At 40.0% G+C, this 24648-nt stretch overlaps 1 protein-coding gene and 1 pseudogene across 4 annotated transcripts in view; one reads left to right on the top strand and one right to left on the bottom strand.

The window, feature by feature from the left end:
* The window catches only part of gpr4 (G protein-coupled receptor 4), a 62262-nt gene extending 38244 nt beyond the window's left edge, over positions 1 to 24018 (top strand). Inside the window, exons 1-5 of one of the 4 annotated variants that reach the window (XM_061877623.1) lie at positions 3466 to 3687; positions 14752 to 14817; positions 16430 to 16794; positions 19540 to 19804; positions 23089 to 24018. In XM_061877623.1, coding sequence (XP_061733607.1) covers positions 16666 to 16794; positions 19540 to 19804; positions 23089 to 23804 — 1110 coding nt within the window. In that variant the 5' untranslated portion in view covers positions 3466 to 3687; positions 14752 to 14817; positions 16430 to 16665 and the 3' untranslated portion in view covers positions 23805 to 24018. Of the gene's footprint in view, positions 1 to 3465; positions 3688 to 14751; positions 14818 to 16429; positions 16795 to 19539; positions 19805 to 23088 lie in introns of those variants that run through there. The other 3 variants (XM_061877622.1, XM_061877620.1, XM_061877621.1) reach the window with 3 other exon arrangements.
* On the bottom strand, positions 12449 to 12567 carry LOC133537616 (5S ribosomal RNA; annotated as a pseudogene).
* Positions 24019 to 24648: the final 630 nt, after the last annotated feature.

Genomic DNA, 24648 nt, shown 5'->3' with positions numbered 1-24648 from the left:
GTCCACATTTCAAATTGTTTTTGGAAATATTCGACATTGTGTCATCCGGACCAAAGGGGAAGCAAACCATCCAGACTGTTATCAACGCAAAGCCAGCATCTGTGATGGTATGGGGTTGCATTAGTGCCCAAGCTCTCACTGATGGAAGGAGGTTTTGGCTAATAATTTTACGATACATGGCCCCATTCATTCTTTCCTTAACACAGATCAATCGTCCTGTGCCCTTAGCAGAAAAACAGCCCTAAAGCATGATGTTTCCACCCCCATGCTTCACAGTAGGTGTGGTGTTCTTGGGATGCAACTCAGTATTCTTCTTCCTCCAAACACGACGAGTTGAGTTTACAACAAAAAGTTATATTTTGGTTTCATTTGACCACATGACATTCTCCCAATCCTCTGCTGTATCATCCATGTATCCATTTTGGTATAAACTCAACTCGTCGTGTTTGGAGGAAGAAGAATACTGAGTTGCATCCCAAGAACACCATACCTACTGTGAAGCATGGGGGTGGAAACATCATGCTTTGGGGCTGTTTTTCTGCTAAGGGGGACAGGACGATTGACCCGTGCTAAGTAAAGAATGAATGGGGCCATGTATCGTGAGATTTTGAGCCAAAACCTCCTTTCATCAGTGAGAGCTTTGAATGGTTGATCAAATACTTATTTTCCACCAGCATTTACAAATAAATTCTTCAAAATTCCTACAATGTGAATTCCTGGATTTTTTTCCCCCATTCTGTCTCTCACAGTTGAAGTGTACCTATGATGAAAATTACAGACCTCTGTCATCATTTTAAGTGGGAGAACTTGCGCAATCGGTGGCAGACTAAATACTTTTTTTTGCCCCACTGTACATATATATATATATATATATATATCCATCCATCCATCCATTCATCCATCCATCCATCCATCCATCATCTTCCGCTTATCCGAGGTCGGGTCGCGGGGGCAGCAGCCTAAGCAGGGAAGCCCAGACTTCCCCATCTCCAGCCACTTCGTCTAGCTCTTCCCGGGGGATCCCGAGGCGTTCCCAGGCCAGCCGGGAGACATAGTCTTCCCAACGTGTCCTGGGTCTTCCCCGTGGCCTCCTACCAGCTGGACGTGCCCTAAACACCTCCCTAGGGAGGCGTTCGGGTGGCATCCTAACCAGATGCCCGAACCACCTCATCTGGCTCCTCTCGATGTGGAGGAGCAGCGGCTTTACGTTGAGCTCCTCCCGGATGGCAGAGCTTCTCACCCTATCTCTAAGGGAGAGACCCGCCACACGGCGGAGGAAACTCATTTCGGCCGCTTGTACCCGTGATCTTATCCTTTCGGTCATGACCCAAAGCTCATGACCATAGGTGAGGATGGGAACGTAGATCGACCGGTAAATTGAGAGCTTTGCCTTCCGGCTCAGCTCCTTCTTCACCACAACGGATCGATACAACGTCCGCATTACTGAAGACGCCGCACCGATCCGCCTGTCGATCTCACGATCCACTCTTCCCCCACTCGTGAACAAGACTCCTAGGTACTTGAACTCCTCCACTTGGGGCAGGGTCTCCTCCCCAACCCGGAGATGGCACTCCACCCTTTTCCGGGCGAGAACCATGGACTCGGACTTGGAGGTGCTGATTCTCATTCCGGTCGCTTCACACTCGGCTGCGAACCGATCCAGTGAGAGCTGAAGATCCCGGCCAGATGAAGCCATCAGGACTACATCATCTGCAAAAAGCAGAGACCTAATCCCGTGGCCACCAAACCGGAACCCCTCAACGCCTTGGCTGCGCCTAGAAATTCTGTCCATAAAAGTTATGAACAGAATCGGTGACAAAGGACAGCCTTGGCGGAGTCCAACCCTCACTGGAAACGTGTCCGACTTACTGCCAGCAATGCGGACCAAGCTCTGGCACTGATCATACAGGGAGCGGACTGCCACAATAAGACAGTCCGATACCCCTACTCTCTGAGCACTCCCCACAGGACTTCCCGAGGGACACGGTCGAATGCCTTCTCCAAGTCCACAAAGCACATGTAGACTGGTTGGGCAAACTCCCATGCACCCTCAAGAACCCTGCCGAGAGTATAGAGCTGGTCCACAGTTCCACGACCAGGACGAAAACCACACTGTTCCTCCTGGATCCGAGGTTCGACTATCCGGCGAAGCCTCCTCTCCAGTACACCTGAATAAACCTTACCGGGAAGGCTGAGGAGTGTGATCCCACGATAGTTGGAACACACCCTCCGGTCCCCCTTCTTAAAGAGAGGGACCACCACCCCGGTCTGCCAATCCAGAGGTACCGCCCCCGATGTCCGCGCGATGCTGCAGAGTCTTGTCAACCAAGACAGCCCCACAGCATCCAGAGCCTTAAGGAACTCCGGGCGGATCTCGTCCACCCCTGGGGCCTTGCCGCCGAGGACCATTTTAACTACCTCAGCGACCTCAGCCCCAGAAATAGGAGATATATATATCTATATATATCTATATATATATATATATATATATATATATAGATATATATAGATATATATAGATATATATAGATATATATATCTATAGATATATATATATATAGGAGATATATAGGAGATATATATATATATATACATATATATATATAGAACCCCCAATTCTAACCCTTCATGCTGAATGTCAAGCAGGGAGGTAATGAGTCCCATTTTTGTAGTCTTTGTTATGACTTGGCCGGGGTTTGAACTCACGACCTACCAGTCACACTATGGTCGTGATTGCCGGGATGGCAGAAGTTGGAATCAAACCTGAAACCATCAAGTTGCTGGCACGGTCGCTCTACAATCCTAGGCAGGCCGATCCCAATATTTTGATTTAAAACGGTAACACAATATTTTTTTTTTTTTTTTTTTTTTTTTTTTTAAGTTTCCCACGTTTATCATTAGTTCTGTTAATTGTTCCATCCCTAGTTGCAAGGAACACCACATTGCTCTAATTGGCTAGAATTGTTTACATCATGCAGCGCAATTCTGTGATTGGCTAGAATTGCTTTCAAGTAGCTGTTAGTCGCTTTGATCGGCTAAAATTGTTTACATTTTGTAGCACCATTCTCTGAACGGCCACAATCGTATCTATTAGCACTTTGCTTTGATTTGCTAGAATTGTTGACATCTAGTAGCATTGTGCTCCGGTTGGCAACAATTGTTGCCGAATAGCCGCAAGTCACTCTGATTGGCTAGAATTACCAGCACATCACTTATGCTTTCAGGAGACATCCTGGTCATGACACATGTTCCAGCCACGCATCCTGCAAAAAAAAAAAAAAAAGGCTGCATTTGAAGAACTGTTTTTCTCCCACAAATGGGCGTGGCCTCGTTGTTCCTAATAAGTCCACAAGTATCGCCGAAGACGTGGAGTCTGATCTTATTGGTGTCAGAAAACTGGGGTGACAAAACGAGACAGTCGGGCTCCTCTGTGGCTTGTTAAGCGACTTCCTGTTTCGGTTGTGCAACTCAGTTGAACTTCCTGTCTTTGTTGTTCTGTTCTGCAGCCCAGTGTGAGCACCTGTGCCTGCTGGCTGCTGGCCGTTTATAGAATCATAGTTCACATGCTGGAAGAACTTCCAAGAGTTCTTAACCTTGTTTGTCTTCTGCAACAAGTGAGCGGCGGCCATCTTTGTTGTCTATTAGAAAAGCCAAAAAGAGTGGAAGTTTTGGAATTGTCTGACGATTGTAAGTTGTTGTTTTTTTTTTACAAACTTACTACTTCAGCTACTAGTTAAGTTGATCAAAATCCTATTGAGTGTAAATGTGATGAGTTGATGAATCACGTGTTGGAATGACAGAGACGGTGATATTTTCAGATTGAGCATCTTAACAAGATTTTTGGAAGTCTGTTTTAACTTTTTAAGAAAATAATTTTAATCTTAATTTCAATATTAAACCAATCATAGTCTCAGCTAGGGTTGGCTAAATACTGTTTCATGATATAAGTTTTTTATTTTGATCAATATCGATTAAATTTTTTAGGACTTATCCAAGCCTGTTGTTAAATACATCCTACCAATTGTGCTATTTATCAGTAGAGGTTTCGAGTAGCCTGGTGGGATGAGTGTGGCTAAGGTGGTTAAAAAATGGTTTGTTGTATTACTGCTCATAATCTGTTTAAAAAAATAACTGTCACACTGTCTAGGTCAGTGGTTCTCAAATGGGGGTACGCGTACCCGTGGGAGTACTTGAAGGTATGCCAAGGGGTACGTGAGATTTTTCAAAAATATTCTAAAAATAGCAACAATTCAAAAATCCTTTATAAATATATTTATTGAACAATACTTCAACAATATATAAATGTAAGTCCATAAACTGTGAAAAGAAATACAACAATGCAATATTCAGTGTTGACAGCTAGATTCTTTTTGTGAACATGTTCCATAAATATTGATGTTAACGAATTCTTTTTTTGTGAAGAAATGTTTAGAATTAAATTCATGAATCCAGATGGATCTATATTACAATCCCCAAAGAGGGCACTTTAAGTTGATGATTACTTCTTTGTGTAGACATCTTTAATAATAATTGAATCACTTGTTTATTTTTCAACAAGTTTTTAGTTATTTTTATATCTTCTTTTCCAAATAATTCTAGAAAGACCACTACAAATGAGCAATATTTTGCACCGTTATACAATTTAGTAAATCAGAAACTGATTTTACTTCTTCATCTCTTTTTTTTTCAACCAAAAATGCTTTGCTCTTATTAGGGGGTACTTGAATTAAAAAAATGTTCACAGGGGGGTACATCACTGAAAAAAAGGTTGAGAACCGCTGGTCTAGGTGACTTTTCCAACTGTGTCCAAAATTTTGTCGCTTTATGCAGCACTCAAATTTCGTCTTTGTTGTATAGTAGATTTGAAGGTAGTTACAGATGTATACACTTTTGGGCACTACACAGAGTGATTTGGGGTTTTACTCGTTAGATCGACACTGCACAGACCGCCTGCATTAAAACCGACAAAACTAAAGGCAAGTTTCTGTTATTGAGTTGATATATCAAGATGTCAGTTTCTCTTTTCACTCAATGCAGCGAATCAGTAGCAAGACAATAAGAAGGCCCAACCAACTTTGACACTATTACGTTAGCTTGACCCTCCTATTGATCAGTGATCACTTCTTGTTTTGCTATGTAAACCACATGCAACCAAACTTGTATCATAACTTTTGTTTTCTTCCAACCAAAAACTATATATCTATTGAACGTTTTATCAAACTTTTTTCATTTATATCAACTAGAGCTGGGCGATATATTGAGTTTGTAAGATATAGATATATTTTAAACAATATATGAATTAAGAAAATATCGTAATATCGATATGATTTGTTTCACGTTAACATGACCAAACGCTGCTTATTTGACGTGTTCCTTAATTCTCCCCCGCAACACTCCATGGGCTATTAAACCCCTCGGCTTCCTCCTTCCAAGAAATGCGTGCACTCTCTCACCCACTGCACTGACCCACAACAACAACAACAACACACAAGTAAATATGGAGTTTAACTGTGCCAGCAGCGACCCGTGTCCCAGTGACCAACTAGTAAGTAAAACGCCAACTTCTGCATTCTCACTAACTACGGTTTTCCCGTAATTAGTACAGTTTTTGATAATCCATTCTGGTTCATGGCTGCAGTACAAGTACAGTTTTCCATTAAAAATAATTAACTTAAAATCAAAGCTACGGCTGCTTAACTACATTTCCCAGTAGCTTGGCAGTAGCTTCACTACGTTTTAAACAAGTAGCGATTTCCGTCGCTTAGTTCATTTTAAACCCATGTAGTGGTTAGCTAAGCTACATGCTTCAAAAGAAAAAAGGGAGAAGAGAAAGAAAAAGTAGACGAGTGCAACTCGACGGGCAGGGAACAACACATACAGGAAACATCAATGAGGATTGATTGGTTTACGTATAAGAACATCCATGATTGGTTGGTTGTTTAGTATGATGGGTCACGATTGGTTGAGATTAAAGCAAAAAATTAGGAACAGGCCAATCAGAAGCAAGATAGGGCGAGTCAAGGAACCAGGAAGGGCAATCACAACGCACATCCCAAGTGACGAAATTCGGAGAAGAGAAGAGGGTTTTTTCAAGCAAGCGTTTTATATATTTAAAAAGACTAGTGGAAGATGGGAGAGGGATTCTTTTCCATAGATTTTTTTTTTTTAGTGATGTAGACGTCGTCTAGTAAACCCACAATGTGTATACTTCGCCACATTTGGACAAATGTCTGCATAAAACATTAATTTTAGTTGTTTACCATGTAAGCCCAAATCAAAACTACTCTCCACATTGAATACACATTTAAAAACACACATGATTGTGACAGACATGTGATGACTTTTACTACAGTATAGCCTGTCTAAATGCTAACTTTCATTTTCACTGGTTAAAATTTCACTGGTTTTACAACAACACAGTAGCTGACATTTTGTTCATTATTTCTACTGTTCATATTTTGACATTGAATAGTTGAATAATTTTGAAACAAAAGAGATTCATAGTCTTTCAATTAAGTCAAGTCACTTACTTGGCGCTGACCACAGAACCATACGTGTGTGACAGTCCATTTCATCGTCAACTGGGAATTAAAAAGTGCTTGCCTGCAAATGTATTTTTTATCTGAGTTTGATACATTTGCACAGCTATGTTATTTTTTTATGTAGAAAGAATGTTTCTATTTTATGTATTCATTCTTGTTTTTTTTGTATTTATGTTATCTAATTCTGTGCTACTTAAACGGTTTCTTTTCTGTGCTGTTAATACCCATCTTGACTAACTGGGTTAATATAAGTCCCAATGACTGTTCACAGTACAGTTTTAATCCTATTCTATTCAATTTCAGTGAATTTCGCTCAAAAATTAATATCGTAATATAAATATTTTCCCCGTAAAATATATCCAGATGTACTGTATATCAAATATCGAGTTTAAGTAAAAATATATCAAAATATACTTTTTCGTCCATATTGCCCAGCCCTAATATCAATTACATGTCTATCGTGAAATATATATTGATATTGTTTTATCGGCCCAGCCCTAGTGTCAGCTCCACCGTGACTGACAACTGTTGGTGAGATGAAAGAAACAAGGCAAGGTATGGTTGTTTATAGATCAACATTTGTACACGAGGCTATTTAGTGCTTTACAGAAAATTACTAAAGGGGGAAAATAAAAATCATATAATTATAATGTGAATGTGAGTGTGAATGTTGTCTGTCTATCTGTGTTGGCCCTGCGATGAGGTGGCGACTTGTCCAGGGTGTACCCCGCCTTCCGCCCGATTGTAGCTGAGATAGGCGCCAGCGCCCCCCGCGACCCCAAAAGGGAATAAGCGGTAGAAAATGGATGGATGGATAATTATAATACGAATGATGAGCAATATTTAAAGCTCTTATGGGAAATTTGCATTCATACAAAAAGATGTCAGATTCCAGAAAACAGAGTGAGACGTTCTACCTCATGTGCGAAACACAAATGCATAAAATGACTTAACACATTAAATGATGAGTAAAACATTTACAAACACAACAACCAACTTCTAAAACATTTAAACCGACTCCAAAACACATAAAATGACTCCGAAGAGATGCACAGTGACATCTAAAACGTAAATTACTCCTAAAACACATAACAAGACTCCTATAACTCATAATAAGATTCCTAAAACACATTAAGATTCCTAAAACACGTAAAAAAAAACTCATAAATCACGGAAAAATACTCCTAAAAACATTTAAAAAGACTCCTAAAACAAATTTAAAAACAGATCCTAAAACACGTAAAAAACTCAAAAACACGTAAAAATACTCCTAAAAACATGTAAAAATACTCCTAAAACAAATTTAAAAACAGAATGAGGTGTTTGCATCCTTTGTGAGCACATATGCTTGGTGGCCTTGTAGGTGAACAGTGAACGTGAATGGAAGACCTGGAGGATAAAATAATTTACGAGTGCGCATTGTCAGTAGTGTTCCTCTGGGTCACTGGGTGTTTCGGCCTTTAACACTATACACCCTCTCCAGAGGCGGCCAGCTACAGGATGATCAGACCTGAGCTTGCGACCCAAGTCCAATTAGCCATGATAGTCACCTTGTTGGCAGACATATCAGGGGACTATGCATGGCAGGGGCGTCCGGTTCCCTGAGTCAGATTTTGGAACAACAAAACACCTGTTAGTCTTATAAAAATATTGAGTTGTAATAATAGTGTGTATGTGAGATCCGGTAGTCTCATAAAAATATCGAGTTGTAATAATAGTGTGTGTGTGAGATCCAAACATTTGGACTCTGTTATAATCTCCCAAAGTGTAAATGTATTGAAAAATACATAGATGAAAACATTTCCTAAATTTAAAAGGTTGTAACTAATATTGTGCTGTGATTTATATTTTTTGGTCTTTAGTCTTACAAAAAAAATTTCACTGTGTAGCCACACATTGGAAATACACACATTGAAAATAAGATGTGATTAATCTCTGTGAATCATAACTGACTGAATTATTTATGAAGAGAACAGTTGTAGAAATAATTTATATAATTGTGCTACAAATTGAAAACACGTGTGTAAGAAACTGCTATGAAGTGGAAAAGGGGTACGATTTAATAGGCTTTGCTTCTTCTTACTCCTTTTTGAGCATGTCGTAAAGAGAAATGGAAAATATGTGATGTGTCATATTGAAACCGCATTTGTTTCAAATTAATTTCAACCAACCAAACACATCAAGTCAAATATGCATCTCCTGACCTATTTATACATTTTCATTCAATTAAAAGTTTGCTAAATAAACAATACTTCACTGACCCACACAATATACCTACCATATTTTCCAGACTATAGAGCGCGCCAGGATATAAGCCACACCCACTACATTTTAGAAGAAAAAAATATTTATTCATATATTAGCCGCACCTGACTATAAGCCGCAGATGTATATATGTTGGGAAATGAGTTATTTACACTGAAATATTTTGTAAATGTTTATATACATACCTTGTTTCCAAATGTTGTCTTTAACGCGGCGGAAAACGGGAAGATCGAACAAAACAGAAGTCTTCGTCATGGACCCGCTAGCTGCGGAAGCTAACTCTCCAATCAGCTAAACAGATTTAATAAGTCCACGGTGACGTTTTAGTGAATTAACGAAACCGAAACAATACACAAAGAATGCCATTGTAAGTTAAGAAGACTAACGACAACACTCGTAAACGTGTTAGCATATTAGCTCATGCTAAGGACACTAGCATGATTACATTAGGATAGCATGTACAACCATGCATGAAAACACTCCTACAAACATCACACATGGGACAGTTTAGTAAGAAATAATTGTTTTACTTATATCGTAAAATTTACGAATGTTGCTTGGAATGATGAATAAAGAATCCAGCCGAGTAGAAACGCTAAGGATAGAAGACGGAACTGCCAGTTGAAAGCTCAGTCTAAACGGAAGGGCAATGCAGTACCTGCTGCAAACAAACAAATCAGTGTTTTTATGTGGTGATTTTAACATAGAAATTGAAGGAGGCCTGAGAAGATCGGATACGTTTTTGAATATGATGTACTGTATGGGACTGATTCCCATGACAAAAAAACAAGAATTACGATACATTTTTACTAACACAAGAAAAAAATCAAAAAATATTAGTTGGTGGTATTTTGATGACTGATGTGAGTGATCATTTTCATGTATTTTGTGTTTCTGACAACCAATGTATTATAATAGTGCAAGACACAACATAGATATTTGTAAGAAATAGATCAATAGAAGCCTTAAACGACCTAAAGAAACAAAAATGGTATGAAGTGTACAAAGATGATGTGAATAATACATACCACTCGTTTATGAAATGATTGATTAATCTGTTTGACAAGAACTGTAAATTAAATTGGAGGCAATGGCAGAAAAAAGTAAATCAACAAACATTGGATGACAAGTGGGATAAAAAAAAATGCAAGGAAAAAATCATTTGTATAGAACATTTTTAAAATCAAGAACAGAAGACTCAGATGAGAGGTACAACACATGTTAAAATACATTCATATGGATTATGGGGCAACATAAAAAAGAACACTGTAGTCAATTGTTAGACAAAAATACAGAACATAACGGGGTTCTAAGAAAAGGAAAAGGAACACATTAAATTCCAAATCATTTCAAGAATGATAATAAAAATATTTACAACAAAGATGATATAGTAAATAAACACCAGTTCTACCTTGACTGTACGAATACCAAAGATTGATGTTTATAAAACTGTAGTAATTACAGTGGATGATATAAACAGTATGTTTCTGGATAAAGTAGACAAGATTAAAATATTACAAACAGTGAAGCAGTGTCCAAATAAGACCTCAAAAGATTTTGTAGACATGAATATGACATTTTTAAGGCGCATCATAGATTTAAAGACCTACTGAAATTAGATGTTCTTATTTAAACGGGGATAGTAGGTCCATTCTTTGTGTCATACTTGATCATTTCGAGATATTGCCATATATTTGCTGAAAGGATTTAGTAGAGAACATCGACGATAAAGTTCGCAACTTTTGTACGCTAATAATAAAAAAGCCTTGCCTGTACCGGAAGTCGCAGACGATGACGTCGCCCGTGTGAGGGCTCCTCACATCCTCACATTGTTTATAATGGGAGCCTCCAACAAAAAGAGCTATTCGGACCGAGAAAACGACAATTTCCCCATTAATTTGAGCGAGGATGAAAGATTTGTGGCTGAGGATATTGATAGTGAAGGACTAGAAATAAATAAATAAATAAATAAAGTTAAACAAAAAAGAAGGCGATTGCATTGTGAGCGATTCAGATGTTTTTAGACACATTTACTAGGATAATTCTGGAAGATCCCTTATCTGCTTATTGTTTTTATAGTGTTTTAGTGAGACTTTAAAGATTGTAAAGACATACTTCGAGGTCGGATGGCTGCGGTGAACACGCAGTGTCTCAGAGAGAAGCCGAGGAGCCAAGCTCACAGCTGCCTTTTTTGACACGACAGCTGCTGCAGGACGATGAATAATCCATTGATGTCTCCGGTAAGATATATATCACAATTTCCCCATCCAAAAACATGCTGGTTGACGTAGAGAAAACATGTTCGCTTGACCGCTCCGCTTCACAACAAACAAAGAAACACCGGGTGTGTCTCGGTGCTAAAGACAGCTCCAATCCACCGCTTTCCACCAACAGCATTGTTCTTTATAGTCTCCATTATTAAATGGACAAATTGCAAAAGATTCAGCAACACAAATGTCCAAAAAACTGTGTAATTACGCCATGAACAGAGACGACTTTTAGTCGTATTTGGTGCAGCGCTAATATTTCCTTACAGTCCGTGACGTCATGCGTACGCGTCATCATTCCACGACGTTTTCAACAAGAAACCCCGCGGGAAATTTAAAATTGGAATTTAGTAAACTAAAAAGGCCGTATTGGCATGTGTTGCAATGTTAATATTTCATCATTGATATATAAACTATCAGACTGCGTGGTCGGTAGTAGTGGGTTTCAGTAGGCCTTTAATTATTGAACAATTTTTCATCATTTTGTAATTTATCATTCATGAAAGGGATATTTCCAGATCATATTATGATTGCTAAAGTAATAGCACTTTACAAAAGTGGAAGCAAACACCACTACTGCAATTACAGACCAACATCACTGCTGCCTCAGATCTTAGAGAAAATGTTTGCTTTCAGGTCAAATAAATGTATTAATATAACATTTTAAGCAGTAGTCAATATCTGTTTTGTCCCAATCACTCAACAACAGCAGCAGAAATTGATTTGGTAGAAGTAATTTCAACTGCATTAGACATGCACCTGGGGATAGGTTGTTTGGCAACACTAAATTGGCCCGAGTGTGTGAAGGTGAGTGTGAATGTTGTCTGTCTATCTGTGTTGGCCCTGTGATCAGGTGGTGGCTTATCCAGCATGTCCCGCCTTGTGCCCGAATGCAGCCGAGATAGGCTCCAGCACCCCCCGCAACTCAAAAGGGAAAAGCTGTAGAAAATGGATGGATAGATAGATAGATATATCAATATATTTTGTAAGTATTATATTTTCAAAAGCGTTTGATACGCTCGATCATAAGTTACTATTGGACAAACTATATAAGTATGGAATAAAAGGAGTGGGTCAAAAGTTACCTGAAGGACCAAAAACAGTTTGGAAGTTTATAGGAAGTCTGCCTTACATAATATTAGTTGTGGAGTACCACATGGATAGATCCTTGGACCAATGCTATTTCTCATGTATGTCAATGATGTTACCATGGTTTCCAAAAGTGTATTTTATTTGTGGACGACACAACCTTATTTTATTCAGGACAAAATATTACAAATGTGGTAGAATTCTCAAAATTAAAAGATGGATTAATGTTAATATATTATCCTTGAATACTATCCATTTTCTACCACTTATTCCCTTTCGGGGTCAAGCTTACAGCACCTGGTATTCCTAGGAAGTCTCCCATCCAAGTACTAACCAGGACAGACCCAGCTTAGCTTCCGAGATCAGACGAGATCGGGCGTGCTACGGGTAATATGGCCGTATGCCTCCTTGAATACTAGTAAAACTAAATTTATGATTTCCTGCAGTAGTAGGAAATGTGTGGATGCCTCATGTTGAAGGAGTTGAGATTCAAAGAATACAAAAAAATCAAGTTTTTGGTGTTACGATTGATTAAAATTTGTCATGGTAATCACATATAAGTGACACAAAGGTTAAAATATCTAAAACTATTGCTATTTTACACAAAGTGAAGGAATTGTTAAATCAAAAACCATTGTATATTTTGTAGACAATGGTATACTTATGAACTGATTGGTCCGTATCCAACATACTGTATTGAAGTGGTAGAGTATAATATCCTTAAAACCATGTAAAAAGCACATGCAACCATTCTACCAAACAACATCAAAAACAGATTTGTAAAAAACAAAAAAGTAATTATAATCTGAAAGGAATCTAGAGCTTTATTCAATCCAGATTTAAAACAGTGACAATGAAAATAAGTACAAACCCCGTTTCCATATGAGTTGGGAAATTGTGTTAGATTTAAATATAAACGGAATACAATGATTTGCAAATCATTTTCAAGCCATATTCTATTGAATGTACTACAAAGACAAGATATTTGATGTTGAAACTCATAAAATTATTTTTTTTTGTAAATAATAATTAACTTAGAATTTCATGGCTGCAACACGTGCCAAAGTAGTTGGGAAAGGGCATGTTCACCACTGTGTTACATCACCTTTTATTTTAAAACCACTCAATAAACGTTTGGCAACTGAGGAAACTAAATGTTGAAGCTTTAAAAGTGGAATTCTTTCCCATTCTTGTTTTATGTAGAGCTTCAGTCGTTCAACAGTCCGGGGTCTCCGCTGTCGTATTTTACGCTTCATAATGCGCCACACATTTTCGATGGTAGACAGGTCTGGACTGCAGGGGGGCCAGGAATGTACCCGCACTCTTTTTTTTCGAAGCCACGTTGTTGTAACACTTGCTGAATGTGGCTTGGTATTGTCTTGCTGAAATAAGCAGGGGCGTCCATGAAAAAGATGGTGCTTAGATGGCAGCATATGTTGTTCCAAAACCTATATGTACCTTTCAGCATTAATGGTGCCTTCACAAATGTGTAAGTTACCCATGCCTTGGCCACTAATGCACCCCTATACCATCACAGATGCTGGCTTTTGAACTTTACGTCGATAACAGTCTGGATGGTTCGCTTCCCCTTTGGTCCGGATGACACGATGTCGAATATTTCCAAAAACAATTTGAAATGTGGACTCGTCAGACCACAGAACACTTTTCCACTTTGCATCAGTCCATCTTAGATGATCTCGGGCCCAGAGAAGCGGGCGGCGTTTCTGGATGTTTTTGATAGCTTTGCATAGTAGAGCTTTAACTTGCACTTACAGATGTAACGACCAACTGTATTTAGTGACAGTGGTTTTCTGAAGTGTTCCTGAGCCAATGTGGTTATATCCTGTAGAGATTGATGTCGAATTTTTGACACAGTGCCGTCTGAGGGATCGAAGGTCACCGTCATTCAATGTTAGTTTCGGGCCATGCCGCTTAAGTGGAGTGATTTCTCCAGATTCTCTGAATATTTTGATGATATTATGGACCGTAGATGTTGAAATCCCTAAATTTCTTGCAATTGCACTTTGAGAAACATTGTTCTTAAACTGTTTGACTATTTGCTCACGCAGTTGTGGACAAAGGGGAGTACCTCGCCCCATCCTTTCTTGTGAAAGACTGAGCATTTTTTGGGAAGCGTTTTTATACCCAATCATGTCACCCACCTGTTCCCAATTAGCCTCCACACCTGTGGGATGTTCCAAATTAGTATTTGATGAGCATTCCTCAACTTTATCAGTATTTATTGCCACCTTTCCCAACTTCTTTGTCACATGTTGCTGGCATCAAATTCTAAAGTTAATGATTATTTGCCCCAAAAAAATGTTTATCAGTTTGAACATGAAATATGTTGTCTTTGTAGTATATTCAACTGAATAAGGGTTGAAAATGATTTGCAAATCATTGTATTCCGTTTATTTTTACATCGAACACAATTTCCCAAATCATATGGAAACGGGGTTTGTAATTATCTTTTAGTGAATGTTTTTTCTAGGGCTGTCAAAGTTAATGACTTAACTCATGTGATTAATCACAAAATGTTATCACCACAATCATATTCACACTTATATTATTCATGTAATTGGTTTTAGCCGTACAAGACTGACTGGTGTGCTCGCTGGCAGATGTCTCCCCAAAATACATCCTGATCAAAACTGGTGGGTGCAAATAAATGACATGCATGCAAGTAATACGTTTAAAAACCTTCCTGGATGACAATCTGACGATAACATTGAATTATGTACAAATATTAGGCTCTTTTCTTTTGGTAATTTCAATTATGAAAGTGAGTAAGTGATTAATCATTATTAATCCACATTCCAAAATGGAATTCATCTGATAATTATTAAATTTTTTAGGGCTGTCTATACGCATAATACACATTTTTTTTTTTTAAACTTAAAGGCCTACTGAAACCCACTACGACCCACCACACAGTCTGATAGTTTATATATCAATGATGAAATATTAACATTGCAACACATGCCAATACGGCCTTTTTAGTTTATTAAATTGCAATTTTAAATTTCCCGTGAGTTTCGTCTTGAAAACGTCTTAATGATGACGTGTACGCAAGACGTCACAAGTTTTTAGGAAGTATGAGCGCTACGCACACACACAGCTAAATGTCGTCTGCTTTAACGGCATAATTACACAGTATTTTGGAGATCTGTGTTGCTGAATCTTTTGCAATTTGTTCAATTAATAATGGAGAAGTCACAGTGGAAAGATGGAGTTGGGAAGCTTTAGCCTTTTACCCACACAAACACACGGTGATTCCTTGTTTGAAATTCCCGAAGTTGAAACTTTGCTATGGATCACAGTGGACATGGTTCCCGACCACTTGTCAATCAGCAGGTTTCGGTGATAAAATTGTGGTTAAAAAGTCGCCACTTACCGGATATCAGCTGAGCTTGCGCCTCGCGTACAGCTGCCGTCGACTCCCCTGAGACACTGCGCGTCAACACCCAGCCCTGGACGTACACTTCCGACTATCGGGTACTGTTAAACTCACTAAAACACTAGCAACACAATAGAAAGATAACGGATTTCCCAGAATGATCCTAGTAAATGTCTCTAAAAACATATGAATCCGTCTCAATGCAACGCGATTGCAAACGCGTTTTTTTTTTATAATTTTTTTTTTTCTAGTCCGTCGCTATCAATATCCTCAAACACAAATCTTTCATTCTCGCTCAAATTAATGGGGAAATTGTCGTTTTCTCGGTCCGAATAGCAGTTTTTGTTGGAGGCTCCCATTAAAAACAATGTGAATATGTGAGGAGCCCTCACACGTGCGACGTCATCGTCTGCGACTTCCGGTAGAGGCAGGGCTTTTCTCCAGTGGCGAACTTTATCGTGGATGTTCTCCACTAAATCCTTTCAGCAAAAATATGTCAATATCGCGAAATGATCAAGTATGACACATAGAATGGACCTGCTATCCCCGTTTAAATAAGAAAATCTAATTTCAGTAGGCCTTTAAATCAGGCGTTACTGAGTCTTGTGTTTGAAAAACTTTGCAAAGGTTTGTAATGTAAAAAAATGTTTTTATTGAAATACTGTAGATGTTTACCGAGCATTCGTGACTGCTGCAGATGTTCACAGGTGAGAGTGGAGCTGTGGAAAGTCCTCACATAGGCCATCGCGTACTTCCTGAAAGATTGATGAGGTCCTCACAGGACCCACAAGGCCTGGTCCAGCATTGATAAGGCGGCTTCTATTTCACCTCCATTCACCCCTCCTCCTCTTTTTAATTTGACGCCACAGGACAAGGAGCGTAGCTGCTAAGGGCGACGGCGCCTGATGGAAAATTTAGGGCCCTTGGCGGAAAAGGACGAGCGTCAGAAGCCATGAAAGGCCGCAAGAAAAACGCCTCGGCTCGGGTGTGTGGCTCCATGCTGGAGAGCGGCGAGCGGAAGGACGCCATGTTGTTGTCAAAGTGGCGGTGGAGCACGATCGCCGTGAAGTCCCAGAGCTGAGAGGAGCTCAACACACACGGGACAATGTGCAACATCTCCTTCTGCAATGTGGACAGCAAGGTGGACCAGTACTTCCAGCCGGCCCTCTACATCTTCGTCATCGTGCTGGGTCTGCCCACCAACTGCATGGCATTGTGGGCCGCCTACATGCAGGTGAGCATGCTCACGCTGCTTGTTGGGAACCCTGCAGTGTGCATGCCTGGCCACTAGGTGGTGTTGTACCAAGGCCTAATTGCGGTAATAATGGATGACATTAACGACGCATCAATTGTTAGTTGCTGCTCAGCAGCGGAGCTACAACACAACGTTGACTGCTCTGGGGTGAAGCATTCGAGTATATTCCAAGCAACACGGCCGCATCTTGAAGCGTCCAACAGCTTGAAACTTTCCTTTAAAGTAAGGCTGTCCCAATTCAACTTTTTCACTTTACTGGAGCCTTTAGAATTGGCCGATACCGATACCAAGGCATTACAATTTTAGCATAAATCATAGTAAATACTTTTATTTTATAGTGTGTGTTTGTTAAACAAGTTGTAATCAAGTGAAATAGATAGGTATTAAAAACACTAACCTTATGGGGGATTTATGCTTTTGATGTGGTACCATATTTTCCGGACTAAAGAGCACAGCAGTATATAAGCCGCACACACTAAATTGAGGGGAAAAAAAATTCTCCATATATTAGCCGCTCCAGACTATAAGCCGCAGATTTAAAGTTTGTGAAATGAGTTATTTATAAAGAAAGGTTGAGTTAATGTTTATTTTACATACCTTATTTGTTTCCAAACGGTGTCTGTAACAGGGCCTTAAAACGACTGATCAAACAAAACAGAAGTCATCGTCATGGACTCGCTAGCTGCGGAAGCTAGCTCTCCAATTGCTAAACGGACTCAATAACTCCACGGAGCCGTTTTGGGGAATTTACGAAGCTGAAACAATACAAAACAATGCCATTGTTAGATATTAATACTAACACAGACATTCGTAAACGTGTTAGCATATTAGCTAATACCAACAACGCTAGCTTCATTACAGTACGATAGCACGTGCAAATATGCATGTAAACACTCTTACAGAGATCACACATGATGTGAATAAGTAAGAATTGTTTTAGTTATATTGTAAAACTTACAAACATTGCTTTGTGTGAGGAATGAATACTTCTTTGGAGTAGAAGACGCTATGGACCATCAGACGTGGTAATGGCACTTGTGCTTCCGGTTTAAAGCTTTAAACAGCAGGAAACACTGTAGACATACACTTAGCAGCACCTGCAGTAAGCAAACTCCTCCAAAAGATGGCGTCACAGCACAAACACTGACACCTTTTCAGTGTCTTTGCATGTGTTTAATGAAAACCATTAGCTTTATGGCCGTCAGCCAAAGAAAAATCCATGAATTAGCCCCACCATTTTATAAGCCGCAGGGTTCAGAGCGTAGACAAGTAGCGGCTTATTGTCCGGAATTTTACGGTAATTTGTGTTTTGGCGACACCTAATGGTTACAATTTAATTTAGTTAAGCTCATGATGCAGTATGTCGAATTGTATTGTATTTGTTTATTTGAAGGACAATGTGCAGTTACATTAAAAAGATGGCTGCACCAGATTTAGCACCATGCTAATTTCCATCTGCAGTCCTTTAATGGAGCATCTAACATCCACAATAAAATGACACAGGATTAAAAAAAACACAACAATATTTAAATTACATAATGATAAACAATTTAAAATACAAGTACAATACATAGATGGTATGTGAGTTACAAATCAGTCGGCGGTCAAGTTACAGTATTTTAGCAGCTTCATTTAAAGTGCAGAAGTATATAAAGTGCAGCAGTTTTTATCAGTCCACATACAGTGCAGTAGCCATTAGATGTTACCCATAAGGGTATCATCTAATGGCTATATACCCCATTGATTTTGCATACATAAAAAAGTTTGCGATGTTACAAAATTGGAATGGTACTCTGAATGATGCAGACACGTTTGTTACTGGATATCTTCGAATACGCTTCTGCCTTGGAGACTTTGTATGTGCAAGTAATATGCAACTATAATGACTTGAGACTTGTTTATACCAGTGGTTCTCAACCTTTTTTCAGTAATGTACCCCCTGCAAATATTTTTTTGATTCAAGTACCCCCTAATCAAAGCAAAGCATTTTTGGTTGAAAAAAAGAGATACAGAAGTAAAATACAGCACTGTCATCAGTTTCTGATTTATTAAATTGTATAACAGTTCAAAATGTTGCTCATTTGTAGTGGTCTTTCTTGAACTATTTGGAAAAAAAGATATAAAAGTAACTAAAAACTTGTTTCACAGTTTATGAACTTACATCCATATTTTGTTGAAGTATGATTCAATAAATATATTTATAAATGATTTTTTAATTGTTGCTATTTTTTAGAATATTTAAAAAAAAAAGCTCACGTACCCCTTGGCATACCTTCAAGTACCCCCAGGGGTTCGCGTACCCCCATTTGAGAACCACTGGTTTATACGACAAGTGTTTCAGTCTGCAATATTTTTTCATTATTACGTATGTCTAGCTTGTGCGCTAATGTGTGCTGAGCTGTTGTGTAGCCGCTAGCTCCTATTAGCCTATAGCCTACCATGACTTGACTAAAATAGAAGAAAAGACCAACCTTGTGTGCTTATTGGAGGACATTTAGGTGTTAACTGGCCGTCCAGCTTGGCACAAGTAAACATGTGCAGGGCGGGATCCGGGATTCTAGATGCAGGCCGATATCGTCCGATTCTTGTTTTTTTGCTGATATCGGAGCAATAACCAATGTCAACATCGGATGTGGACACCCCTCGATAGGTGTTGTGAAATGACTATTGTAGTCCCACCAAGAAACAAAGTACTTCCCCTCCACGTCTCTTCCCTCCATCCAGGTGCGCCAACACAACGAGCTGGGCGTCTACCTGATCAACCTGTCAGTGGCAGACCTGCTGTACATCAGCACGCTTCCTCTCTGGATCGACTACTTCCTGCAGCGTGACGACTGGATCCACGGCCAGGAGAGCTGCAAGGTGTTTGGCTTCATCTTCTACACCAACATCTATGTCAGCATCGCCTTCCTCTGCTGCATTTCTCTGGACCGCTACCTGGCGGTGGCGTACCCCATGAGGTTTGTCAAGGTGCGGCGCATCAAAACAGGTACGAGCCTTTGCGACGCTAACCTAAGAAGCATTTGGGGGCACTGCTGTGTGCATGGGGGACAGAAAATAGCCTTCAGTGTTTCAAAATGTCTACTAAGATTAAGTGAGATTCAATGACTCCAGTTCAGGGGTGCCCAAAGTGTGACCCTCGGCATATTTTTGTAACGGCCCGCCTCACATTCTAAAAATACTGTAAGAAAAAAAGTGGAATAAAAGAGCAAATAGATGTGAACGTATGGGAACAAGTTGAAATGTGGATGCTAAAAACTTAAGATGCATGATTTACTTTTTTCAAGCCAATACCAATACATATAATTTCCTGCTACTCAGGAATGATACCAATAACTGATTAACTTTTTTTTAATGTAGATTGAAATTAACTGTATTTTCCGAACCTTTTTCTTAGGCTTTGAACCCTGTGGCTTAAACAACGGCACGGCTAATGTATGGATTTTACTTAGGTAACGGCCCTAATGATTTATAATTCCACAGATAGTTTTCATAGAACACAGACAGAGACAGTAATAAGGATGTGTTATTGTTTGTGGTACGGTGTCATCTTTTGGACAAGTTCGCTCACTGCAGATGTTGCGGGTTGAACGTCTACAGTATTTCATTCTGTTTAGTGCCTTGAACCAAAAGTACAAGTGCCGTTTCTTCGACTCGTCATTCATAGCGTTTCTACTCTTAAGGATTTTTCCATTCATCATTCCAAGCAGCATTTGAAAGTTTTACAATATAACAATTTATTAAATCGTCACAGCACAGGGGCTCTTACGTGTGCCTCACAATACGAAGGTCCTGGGTTCGATCCAGGGCTCGGGATCTTTCTGTGTGGAGTTTGAATATTCTCCTCGTGACTGCGTGGGTTCCCTCCGGGTATTCCGGCTTCCTCCCACCTCCAAAGACATGCACCTAGGGATAGGCTGATTGGCAACACTAAATTGGCCCTAGTGTGTGAATGTGAGTGTGAATGTTGTCTGTCTATCTGTGTTGGCCCTGTGATGAGGTGGCGACTTGTCCAAGGTTTACCCCGTCTATCGCCCGAATGCAGCTGAGAGAGGCTCCAGCAAGCAGTAGAAAATAGATGGATGGATGGATAAATTGTCACATGGTTGATAGTAGTGTTTTCATGCATATTTGCACATGCTATCATAATGTAATCAAGCTAGAGTAGTTAGCTAATCTGCTAACATGTTTACGATTGTCTGTTAGTATTATTAATCTACAACATTCTTTTTCGTATTGATTTAGTTTCACAAAATGGGGTTTTATTGTTTGTGCTACATAGCCATCTTTTGGACGAATTTGCTCACTGCAGGTGTTGCTGGGTGAATGCCTGAAAGTTTTTCCTGCTGTTTAAAGCTTTGAACTGGAAGTAAAAGTGTCATTCTGTCTTCTCACCGTCCATGGCATTTTCAGTCGTTAGGTTTCTTCATTCATCACTCAAAACAACATTTTTAAGTTTTACAATATAACTAAAACAATTCTTACTTACTAGACCGTCCCATGTGTGATTTCTGTAGCAGTGTTTTCATGCATGTTCTATCGTAATGTAACAAAACAAGCGTTGTTAGCAATAGCTAATATGCTAACAGGTTTAAAGTGTTTGTGTTAGTATTATCAACCTATACAACATTCTTTTCGTATTGTTTCAGTTCCACAATTTCTTCAGTGAATTCACCAAAACGTCACCGTGGAGTTATTGAGTCTCTTTAGCTGATTGGAGAGCTAGCTTTCAGCAGCTAGTGGGTCCATGACGATGACTTCTGTTTTGTTTGATCAGCCGTTTTACTGCAATGCTACAGACACCATTTGAAAACAATTAAGGTATGTAAATAAACATTATTAAGGTATGTAAATAAACATTTACCGAAATGTTCTGTGTAAATAACTAATTTCACGCATATATAACTGTGGCTTATAGTCTGGTGATGTTATTTTATGGAAAAAAAAAATGTTCTTCTAAAATTTGTGCGACTTATAGTCCTGAAAATACGGATATTAGCTTTGTGATAAAAGTGGTGCATATGATAAACATTTGACCAATGGTTATCATGCCAATAATCTTTTTGACTTTTGATATTATTAGCCACAACAGACAGGTATTTTTATGTGAAATTAGTTATTTACACACAATTATTGTGTAAAACTTTAATTACATACCTTAATTTTTTCCAAACAGTGTTTGTAACAGGGCAGTGAAATGGCTGATCAAACAAAACAGAGTCATCGTCATGGACCCACTAGGTGTGGAAGTTAGCTCTCCAATCAGCTGAACAGACTCAATAACTCCATAGTGATGTTTTGGGGACTTTACATTACTGGAACAATACAAAAAAATGCCATTGGATATTATTATTAATACTACTAACACACACTCATAAACGTGTTAGCATATTAGCTAATGCTAACGACGTTAGCTTGATTACATTACGATAGCACATAAGAATGTGGATAAAAACAGTTCTAAGGACATCGCATTTGCAATAGTTTAGTAAGAATTGTTTTATTTATATTATAAAACTTATGAACGTTGCTTTGTGTGAAGACTGAAAAATCGGTACAAGTAGAAACGCTATGGATGAATAGAAGACTTGTACTTTGGGTTCAGAGCTTTACACAGCAGGAAACACTTCACCCAGCTGCACCTGCAGTGACCAAACTTGCGCATTAGCACAAACAGAGTGTCCGCTCTGAGATCGGTAGGTGGTGAGTTCAAACCCCGGCCGAGTCATACCAAAGATTATAAAAATGGGACCCATTACCTCCCTGCTTGGCACTCAGCATCAAGGGTTGGAATTGGAGGTTAAATCACCAAAATGATTCCTGGGCGTGGCTGCTGTTTACTGCTCCCCTCCCGTCCCAGGGGGTGAACAAGGGGATGGGTCCAATGCAAAGGTTAATTTCACCCCACCTAGTGTGTGTGTGTGTGACAATCGTTGGTACTTTAACTTTAACTCAACTTAAACAATAACACACATTTTCAGTGTCTTTGTGTGCGTTTAATAAAAACTAGTTGCTTTATGGCCGTCAGTGAAGAAAATCTATAAATTAGTTTTATACCGTTTTATAAGCTGCAGGATCCAAAGCTTAGGAAAAAAGTAACGGCGTAGCGTTCGGAATTTATGGTATTGGCTTTGAAAATGAAATATACCAAATTGGCCCCCGCATCCTTAAATTTTTCAGTGTGTGGTCCTCAGGGGGAAAAGTTTGAACACCCCTGCTGGATTTAGTACCAGGATTCAGGTGACCAATGAATGTCTTTGCTCTTCCGGGCAGCCATGTTGGTCAGCGCCATGGTCTGGGTCATCGAGATCGTTGCCAACTCTGCGCCGCTGTTCCACGACGAGCTTTTCCAGGGTCGCTTCAACCACACCTTCTGCTTTGAGAAGTACCCCATGCAGGATTGGGTGGCCGGGATGAACCTCTACAGGACCTTCCTGGGCTTCCTGGCCCCGTGGACCGCCATGCTGGTGGCCTACCGCGGCATCCTGGCCGCCGTGCGCTGCAACGTGTCCACCGAGCGGGAGGAGAAGGCCAAAATTCAGCGCCTGGCGTTGAGTCTGATCCTGATCGTGCTGCTGTGTTTCGGGCCGTACCACGTCCTGCTACTGGTGCGCAGCGCCATCTTCCTGAGGAAGCCATGTGACTGCGGCTCGGAGGAGAGCTTGTTTGCAGCCTACCACGTCTCGCTGGCGCTCACTAGCCTCAATTGTGTCGCCGACCCCATCCTCTACTGCTTCGTCAACGAGGGGGCGCGCCATGACGTAGGCCGCGCGCTCTCGGCCTTGATGTCCGCGGCGTGCCACAGGGGCGCCGCCGGCTCGCCATCTCACGCCGACGTGCTCAACGCCGCCTCCGTGACCGTGGAAACCCCCCTGGCGGCGAAGAAGCAGCCGTGCGCTTACACAGACGGCGCAAAGACCAGCAGCTACAAGACGGAACTGGTGGCGCTGAAGGAGGAATGTCTGCAGATGAGCATCCTCAGGAAGTGACGCCCAGAAAAATGTGGAAGGTACCGGAACAAATTGGCGGCAGGAAGAACCGGACGTGCATCCAAAATGACCATCACGTCTGTCAGGACTTTAGGACTGCACTCATGCAGGCTTAAGCCACGCCCACTTGGCTTGTTTCGTCTGCTTCTTTTTTTTTTAAACAAAGTCAAGTCTCTTAAGTTATTATGTTAATGAGAATAAAAGGTTAAACCTACCATATTCATATTGTCACTGTTCAAAGAAATCATATACGGTATGTCTTATTTCTAAAATGTGCCCGCTTAAGTCGACCTCATCAACACACATGTCGACATACATTTTGAGAGCTAAATGGGTAATACATCTGAAAAATGAGTCCCGTTTGTCGATAACCCGTGTAAGTCAATCAACTTCCGGCTCACCACATTGTTGATAAAGTGCCTGATTGAGTCAGTATCAACGCACATGGTCGACCGCTTGTGTCGACATACATTTTTAGCGCTTAAGGAGTAATACATTTGAAATACCAGTCTCGTTATGTCAACACGTGTAGGTCGATCAATTCCTGGCCCACCGAGTTCTTACAAGTACCAGATTAAAGGCCTACTGAAATGAGATTTTCTTATTTAAACGGGGATAGCAGGTCCATTCTATGTGTCAAACTTGATCATTTCGCGATATTGCCATATTTTTGCTGAAAGGATTTAGTGGAGAACATCCACGATAAAGTTCACAAATGGAGAAAAGTTCTGCCTCTACCGGAAGTCGCAGAAGATGATGTCACATGTTGATGGCTCCTCATATATTCACATTGATTTTAATGGGAGCCTCCAACAAAAAGAGCTATTCGGATTGACAAAACGAC

Source organism: Nerophis ophidion, linkage group LG18 (assembly GCF_033978795.1).
Source record: "Nerophis ophidion isolate RoL-2023_Sa linkage group LG18, RoL_Noph_v1.0, whole genome shotgun sequence".
NCBI lineage: Eukaryota > Metazoa > Chordata > Actinopteri > Syngnathiformes > Syngnathidae > Nerophis > Nerophis ophidion.
Note: the sequence above shows the minus strand (reverse complement) of the source record. Positions and strands in the feature narration are given on the sequence as shown.